At 37.5% G+C, this 9,266-nt stretch overlaps 1 protein-coding gene across 3 annotated transcripts in view; it reads left to right on the top strand.

Moving 5' to 3' along the window:
* ECHDC1 (ethylmalonyl-CoA decarboxylase 1) overlaps window positions 1-9,266 on the top strand; it is a 50,121-nt gene that overhangs the window by 17,078 nt on the left and 23,777 nt on the right. For all 3 annotated transcript variants that reach the window (XM_042453182.1, XM_042453184.1, XM_042453192.1), the window contains 2 exons: window positions 2,361-2,582; window positions 3,854-3,996. In XM_042453182.1, coding sequence (XP_042309116.1) covers window positions 2,361-2,582; window positions 3,854-3,996 — 365 coding nt within the window. The remainder of the gene's footprint in view (window positions 1-2,360; window positions 2,583-3,853; window positions 3,997-9,266) is intronic.

Here is a 9,266-nt window from a genome sequence, read left to right on the forward strand (position 1 = left end):
GTGGCTGCCTCAGAGGTTGTGTTATTGTTGGTTGGTGTAAATAGTGTGTATTAGAGACAGATGTCCAATACACTGTGTATATCTATGTTGTAAATACTGCAAAGGAAGATTAAAGCCCTTGTTTAGAGTGAAGACTTGTAAGAGTCATTATTAGTTGAAGACATCTTCACAGATTCCTTCTTCTTGGCGTCCTGTCGACGTGGTTGAACTCTGCAGGTGGTCGTGGTGGACACTGCGCATCATTTCCATAGGTCCCAACAAGGGTTATGGGCGCAGCACACGAGCCACAACAAACAGCCCTATATTTACTTCAAGGTGGTAATTATATTGCACTTAAATGCCTCTTTTCCAGGCTAAACATGCGCCCGGTACAGACTACCCAAAAAGGTTGGTCTGTCGGTGCGTAGTTTTGCTCTGTGGGGAATCTGCAGCCTCCAGACCACGGGACTTCCCCGCAGAGCAAAAAGAACCCGCAAAAAGCAGGTTTTACTTGTGGCGCGATTATGATGCCGCAGTGCACCAATGGCGCACTTGTGACATCATAATGGTGCTGTAATGTGCGGGCGCTATGCATCTGCATGTAACAATGGCAGTGCCCATCTGTATAGGGCACCACCATTGTTATGCCCTCGTCACATGCTAGGGTTGAGGCATGTGTGGGTGGAGCGCCCTCAGCCAACCCCTAGCACATGATGAGGGCACCCAATAGTCCCGTCTGTACTGGGCCATATTCAGCTTCTTCAGTTTTCCCTGATAAGACTTGGGATTGGTTGTCAATTGGTTGTTTGGTTGATTCATTGAAAATATGTATCTTCCTGGCCCACTTCCCCAAAGAAATTAATGGTGGCTAACACATTTTCCTTTAAAAAGTAAAAAATTTAAAACTTGTATTGTACCCACAATTCCTAAAAACAATAACCCCTCCCCAATAATAAACATAATAAACCAACAAAGATCATTAAGTTGGAATCCTTTTTGAATCGCCAACTTTTTAGCAGCTCTCCAAAGCAGCCTTCTTCAACCTGTTGGCTGTGCTATCAAGGAACCATGGGAGTTGTGCAAGACACATACAGAGAGCACAGAGTTGGGGAGAGAACACTAACAATGCAATTACCAGAGGAATAAGTTACATTTAGTGGATGTCTGAAAAGGCCTAGTAGATTTTTTCAAAGGTTGTGCAGTCTTTGCCAAGAGCCCTCATCCCTCCTGCTACCACTTCTTATGCCCTTGGAGAAAGAGGCAGCTGCAGTCAGACACCCTTTCATTGTGCCAGTCCCAATTCCATACAGAGGTCTTTTGCAAATTCCTCCATCTACTGCCTCTCCCCGCCATGGAGAGGAAGTAGTAGTTTTTCCATTGGGCTGAAATCCAGCTCTATGGCCAACTGGACTTGCTGTTTGTTGAACCTTGTAGCCAAAACATTAGTGCTTGGATTTGCCTTTTATCTTCCTGCTTCCCAATCCCATTTCTTCTTGTGAACTGTCTTGTTTGTTATATTTTTAAGCCATCTTGGGAGCCTTTTCAATGACAAGTTGAAAAGTAAATTTATGTTCAATCAATAAACTAGAGAGAGAACTTCAAAATATGCTTGGTATCTCTAATGTGGAACAAAACTAAACAGTCAAGGAGGCTTTATAGAAATGTTAATTGGCCAATATATTACCCAGTTAATCAAATCAAATGTCAGGCATGCAATAAATTAATAACTTCCTTATGAATTAAATGCTAATATCTTGGATGGAAGGAAGAGAATAAAAATCAGAAAAACTCTTTTCAGTTTGAAAGTGGACGTATGCCTTCTCATTGGTGCTGTGTTTTTCAGATTTAATATGTCAGAAATACTGCAGTCTCTCTTCTTTTCTGTGCACTTGAGCCAAATCATGGTATGCAATGACTAAATTGACAGAAGAGATAGAAAAATGTCATTCTGTATTGCATTAGTTTCTTGTCTTGTGACTTGCTTATTATGGCTTGTGGTATCAGCTAGCTGCACCAACTTTCAGTAGCGACTGGATTAGTGGTGATAATAATGGAAGATGTGATTCTGAATGCTTTTGAAAGGGCAGTGCACCAAAAATTGCCCACCCCAATTTATATGCTTGGTAGAGGAGTTCTTGTTTAGGTTAGCCCCAGATTATGAGACAGAGGTAAACATTGTATACTATATAATGAACAGTATGCCTTCCCTAACAGCTCCATCTCTTTCCTTATAACTGTGTACAGTTATCTACATAGCCTTTGTGGCTTTGCTATTAAGTTGAACTAGAGGATTGGTCTATAGCAAAACAGAGCAGTTTGGTCTTGAGGGAGGTTTCAAGAACGTAATGCAAAAGGCACTTTTCTCATGTGTTCCTTTCCAGAAATGACAATCTTATTATGGAAGTGTTTCCATCGAATTACAAATGGCAAGCTGTTGCAGCAAAGGACAATGACCCTCTATAACCAGACCCATGGTTTTCAGGAGGATAAAATTAAAGCTAAACTCCAGCAGTTCAGTGGTGGATCTGTTGACCTTTCTAAAGAAGATGATGGCATTGGGATACTCACACTAAACAACCCAAGGTTTATGAATGCATTTACAGGTATTAAAAATTGTTAATCGAATTGTGTCCTCTTAGTAGTATATGCAAAGACAAAAACAATCTCTTATTAGTATCATTAGCAGTGACAAGATTTTGCTATTAAATATAGAGGTATTAAATGAGTCTCGTGCTTCACAGGTAGTCCCTGATAACAGAAGATACTTTAGACCTTGAAAAAGTTATTTGTCAAAATGGTTCAGTGAGCCTCAGCCATATGCCCTAGTTCTTTCCACTTTGTGCTTTAGATCTGCCTGCTTGTTCTGAGGCACTTTATATCATTAATTTTTTTTAAAAAAGATGATGACCATCCAACTTTTAAAAATTTCATTCCATAGGCAGGAGGACTTAATTGGATACAATCCATTGTATTTTGTATCACCTCAGTGTTTTGGCAGTATGCTTTACTGATTTACATCACAAAGAATACTATTATTCAGTATTCAAGATATCCAGTATTATCAGAACAGACTATCTGCAACGTAAACAAGGCATGAAATAAAAATATGAAGGGAGCACATCACAGCATCACCCCCTCCCAGCTGCTAGTGAGCACAGTAAATTTTGGATAGCAATAAGTAGTAAATAGTAGAAAGTAGTAAACTGTGGTATGCGATAACTACTGCTATTAATGTCAGAGAACCTTGAGGTTTACAGAGAAAGCTGTACCTGTTTTATAGATGAGGAAAGGAATGAATAGCTTGCTCCCATTTTGTTTTCCTTTTCCCTTCTCCCCCCCTCCTCCACCAAAGTACTTGGGAGGAGAAATAGACAAGGGAGAGTCAAGTTTATAGGAATTCCTCATCTCACACAATATGCATTTTAATTAGATGTTTTAATCCACCGTTGGTATTTGTCATGCTCTTAGAACTGTCAGTTTTTCATAGTCAAATAGTTGAAAAAGGTCACCTGTTGGTGGGAAGAAGAAAAGTGTCACCTGTTCCTAAAAAACGCAGGAGACAAGGATGTTTGCAACAATTTTGTTTGCCTGGGAGAGAAACATTTTTGCCTTTCCAGCCTGCTTGCCATTAGGCAGGGGTGATTTCCTGAGGCCCTCCAGCTATTTCTGGACGGCAGCTTCCCTAATTCACCTTTGGCTATTCTAGAAGTTGCAAGGGAAAAACATGTGGAGGGGCACCATTTCTTTGCTCCCTAGTTAGATTTTTTAGAAAGGATAGGTGCCAGTAGCATAGCTGCCTCTTTTATCGTGTGAGGCTTAATATAAAGCTGCACACTAAATATATCCCTTGGCTGTTCTTTCTCTTTCATGGCAGGAACGATGATGATAGAACTACAGCAGCAAATTGCTGAATTGGAAAACTGGAAGGATGGGAAAGGGCTTATTGTCCATGGTACAGAAAATACGTTTTGCTCAGGATCTGATCTGAATGCTGTCAGAGCACTGTCCAGCCCTCAGGCAAGTGATGACGAAAATCGATTTTCCATGCACTCTTTAAATTTCTGAAACATTTATGCCTCAAAGGAAGACATTCCAAAAACCTCAGTGCTGCAGAAAAGCAGTAATAAAAAATTGAAATTATTCTGTTCTGAGATTGGGTGCTGAGCGTGCTATCAATATTCCAGAAACAAGTGACAAATTACAGGTGTGGCAGTGATGTATTTGATTTATTACCCAGATTTCCAAAGTTATATGATCTTCCTTCAGCATATTCTAATTCTTTCATTTTGTTTTTAAACTTTCTTTTATCTTTCAGACCATTCAGAAAAATGAGACTCTTTACAGAGAGGATGTTATGCATGATAGGCTTCCCATATCGTTAAAGATGATCATTTTCCTTCATATGCAATTCAGTTAATGGGAAAGAAATCAGAGCTTAAAAGAAAGCTATTTAGACAACTATCCTATACCCACTTACCTGGGAGCAAGCCCCATTGAGCAGAATGAATTTAATGAGAGCAGACATGTATAGATGACGGTGTGAACATTAATCAAAAGCTGTAGATTTCTGAATAAATTCCTAGTATTGAACTGGTCCTTGTTCTTGTCCTCAGTATAAAATTACATCTTAACAAGCAAACCTCTGTGCAACTATAGAGTCACAGCCCTTGTTTTCATAATTGTAGGTTTAATATGGACTACCAAATCAGTAGTAAACTTTTTTAAAAAAAGAATAAAATGCTGAAAAAGCAAGGACAGCCATTGATGCTAGATAACATGACCCTCTAAACAGGGATGGGCAAAGTGTGATTCCTTGGGACCCCAAAGTGTGATCATTGGGATCCACTGGAAGCACCTCAAAGCCCCCAGATTCTTCTCAAGTTTTAAAAGCTTGTTTTTTGGGGGAAAATTTTTTAACCCCAAAACTCCTCCCCCCCCCCCCCCAAAGCATTAGTTTGCTTCTCTACCCCTCCAACACCTCATACCTTCCCAGAACAGACCCACCAGTTGGTTGAAAATTGGCCAAGAAGGTGGCCAGAAGTGACATCATGTCACTTTGGCCATGCTGAAATGTGCTGCTCTGGCCCACCAGGTGAGTGCAGGAAGGGAAAATGCCCCCTGTTGTGTTTGCTGTTGCCCAGCCCTGCTCTCAAGTAACAGCAGTAGTGTTTCCACTGGCATTGAAAAGTAGGCAGTTAATTTGGATTTAGACTGAAAAGATTGAGTGGTTTTGTTCATTATTACAGTATTATTGTGATAAGGGTATAAGACATTTGTCTGTTAGCTGTTTTGAGGCGCTGCTTCTTTTTAATGTCCAGTTAACAAAATAAGGTAAATATATTACTTGAAACAAGTCATAAACCCTGTGCAATTGAAGTCACCCAAGTTCGATTCAATACATTTCATTTTTGAAAGTGTTATACACTCCATATATCGTATTTCCCCCGTAGTACAGAAGATAGGCGTTTAGCAGTTTATGTTGGAAGTTCTTAACCTTTTCTTTATAATGGACTCCGTTTAAATATATTTTGTTACAGACAGCCTGTTTAAAATCAATGGTGAATTAACGAAGGAATTTCATATACTGAGAGGGACGAGGCAAGGTTGCCCGTTATCGCCATTGTTGTTCATTGTTGTGTTAGAGTTTCTGTTAAATAAAATTAGAAGTAACCCAAGGATAAAGGGACTTAAGATAAAAGGTGAAGAAGTGAAGGTGAGAGCTTATGCAGATGACTTGGTTGTAATATTGGAGGACCCGGTAAACAATATAGAACATTTAATGAGTGACTTAAATTGGTTTGGAAGGCTCTCAGGATTTAAGAACAATAAAGGGAAATCTGTGATGATAACTAAAAATTTGACTAAACAGGAAAAAGAAATACTGAGGCAAAAAACAGGTTGTAAGGTAGAAAACAAAGTGAAATATTTGGGAATTTGGTTGTCCAATAATAATATGAACCTTTTTGATAATAATTATAAAATAATGTGGAACAATATACGTACAGAAATGGGTAGATGGTCTAAACTAAAATAGCTGCAATAAAAATGACCATACTCCCTAAGATATTATTTCTATTCATTAATTTACCAATTAACATAACATCAAGGATTATAGAAGATTGGAATAAAGAAGTAAAAAAATTTATTTGGAAAGGAGGTAAAGCTAGAATTAAATGGAACATCTTAAAGGAAACGAAAGAGAGAGGGGGATGTGCGATGCCGGACTTAATGCTATACAGATGGGCATGTAATATGATATGGTTACAAGACTGGATTAAACTGAATAATAAACGAACATTAAATTTAGAAGGACCAGGCTTAAGATTCGGGTGGCATGCATACTTATGGTACAATAAAGCTGCTATGAATAAAGACTTCAATAATAACCCGATACGCAGAGCTTTGTCAGAAACTTGGAAAGCTGTAAAGATGAAATTTTATTATAAAATACCAGGATGGGTATCAACTCAGGAGGCCTTTGTCAGTAGGTGGGATTCAGGAAAATGTTGGCTAAAATATAGAGAATTAATAAAAATAAATAAAAAACAAGAAATTTCCATAAAACCTAAAGAGGAATTAATAAAAGGAAAAAAAGAAATAAACTGGTACAGTTATTATCAAATAAGACATAGATTCAATGAGGATATGAAGATTACAGGAATTGAGATAAGACCAAATGAATTAGATGGTTTGATAATGAAAGCGGATGAGGGGAAAAATTGGTAAATATTATAAACTATTTAGAGAAAGAGAACTAGAAAAAGAGCCAGTAAAACAATACATGATCGATTGGGCAAGAGATATAGGTCATGAAATCCTCTTAGAAGCCTGGGAGACAGTGTGGAAAAGAACAAGCACATGAAGCCAAGACTTCAAAGAAATTTTTTGAAGATTAGTAATAGATGGTATTACACCCCTGTTAGGATGAAAAAAATGTTTAAGTTAGAAACTGATAAATGTTGGAATTGTCATAAGGAAAGAGGCACTATGATCCACATGTGGTGGAAATGTGAAAGAGTTAAAAGGTTTTGGAATGAGATACCGTACATAAAATAATCCAACAGATATTTAATATAAAGTTTAAGAAAAGACCAGAATTTTACCTGTTAAATATGACCTGTTTTTTGAAGACTGATGATGAGAAGGAATTATGGAGAATAATATTATATTTGATTACCCTTGCCAGGAAAATGATAGCACAAAATTAGAAATCGGAGGAGGAGTTACAGATAGAGGAGTGGCTGATTAAACTTAATGAAATCAAAGAGCTTGACAAACTTTCATATATTTTGGAAGATAAGAAAAGGAATAATATAGAAAAGGAGTGGAGACAGATCGTGACGTATTGGGAGAAGAGATGGGGTTTGGATGGAAATCTGGCTTAATTGTATTTTGGTATGCTACAGGTTGATGAATTTGGAACAAATATAAAAGTGAACCAGAAGAAGGAATAATTTCAAAAAAGATCAAAGTTAAATGATAAATATAATTGGGAGAATACATTGTGATACAAGTAAGATTTTTTTAAAAATAAGATATAAGTTGAATAATATTGGAATGTAAAAACTTTTTTTGCAAGAAACAATAAAAAGTATCAAGTAACACACAAAGGACAATAAAATGGGAAGGAAAGAAGAAAAAGAAGATAAAGAAGAGAAAGGTTTTAATATGTTTTTTGTTATATATATTGATATGTTGAAATAATAAATAAAGAGTGTAAAAAATAAAATAAAAATAAATATATTCCGTTACCATGAACCACCAAGGCTTAATTCAAGATTTAAACCTTAAAGTGCATCAAATATTTATTTAAAGTTGCTAAATATGTATTTAAAGTTGTGTGATGTGTGATGAAGGTCTTTAAAAAAAATCCTGCAAGCTGAGCTGACTAGATCTCATCCCTTTCTCCATCCTTCTGCCTTTTTATTCACCAAAGACCTCTCTGATTTAAACATTATTCTATTTTTTAAAAACAAACAAACAAACAAATAAGGTAAGTGGTTCATTAGTGCAATTCTGATGTATTTCTATTAAGGATTAATGCCGAGAGAAACCACGGAAAGTTTAACGAGTAAATTTTAAAAATATATTAAAAAGTATAAAAAGTAATAAACCAAACCAGAACCGGGCAAGTGTTGGTTCATAGGAAAAAGTAAATAATGGAAGTAGCATATGTGTTTGTCTTCCTGATGAAGTAGAGATGGTTCCAGAATAGTGTCATTACAGACTTACACAGTTGGCTTCTTTTTAAAATATGGTAGTGTAAATGGTATTGTCATATTTCAAGGGTCGAAAAGCAAACATGGGAACTAGTACCACTGATATGCAAATACAGTGATGGCATGAATGAGTGCATGGATATTCCACTACCTTTCTGAGTACAGGAGAAGCCATTTTCAAACAGAATGAGTGAAAACAATGGAGTACTGTAATAAGGACCAGAATCAGCCTCTTCTGTAGTCCAAGTCTGGCCTCTGAGGTTTCCCAATTGACAGCATCCTCTTTCCCATGATATCATGGATTTGATGATTTACAACATTTTGACTGAGTTTCCTCCAGGCTTAGTTATTGGCAGTAACAGCCTTAAGATAAAAATATGTTACTACTTTTGATCCCATCTTTTTGCCTTTGGCCCCAACCACCATGGGCATGTGGCCTGTGAATACTTCTCTGAAGTTGAATTTGGCCCTCAGGCTGAGAGCAATTCAACACCCTTGTTCTAAGCCATGGGCAGAACCCCCACAGTCTCTTAAATTCTTTAGTGTAAGTGTTCAATCTTCACCTTGCCTTTAGTTTTATTGCAATGAAAGAAGTAGCAATAACTCAGCACATTTTCATTGTTGGTTGATACTCCATACAGCACATGCTGAGAGTAATAAAGCACATTAAAGGGGTTGTAACTCAGCATGCAGAAGATCACTGCTTCAAGTTTCAAGCATCTCCAGACAGAGCAAAGAAAATCCTGACCACAACCCTGGAGAGATATTTCCAGCTCGAGTTGCCAATATTGGACTAAATAAGCCAGAGGACTCAGTATTATGCAGTTTCCTATGTTCCTAGTTGAGTCCAGTTCTCTTGTCAGAAATTAGTGTTGTCATGTGTGCCATGTCTTGAAGAAATACAAAAAGGCAACTGGCAATTTCCACTGGCAGTTTAAATACATTCCTCTTGGAACATATAGGGAGACTAAAGGTGGCTTTCATACTAAAATGGCCCAAGGTTTTGCACTGCGCACACACACACACACACACACACACACACACACACACACACACACACACACAGTC

Source organism: Sceloporus undulatus, chromosome 1 (genome assembly GCF_019175285.1).
Source record: "Sceloporus undulatus isolate JIND9_A2432 ecotype Alabama chromosome 1, SceUnd_v1.1, whole genome shotgun sequence".
In the NCBI taxonomy this organism is placed as follows: Eukaryota; Metazoa; Chordata; class Lepidosauria; order Squamata; family Phrynosomatidae; genus Sceloporus; species Sceloporus undulatus.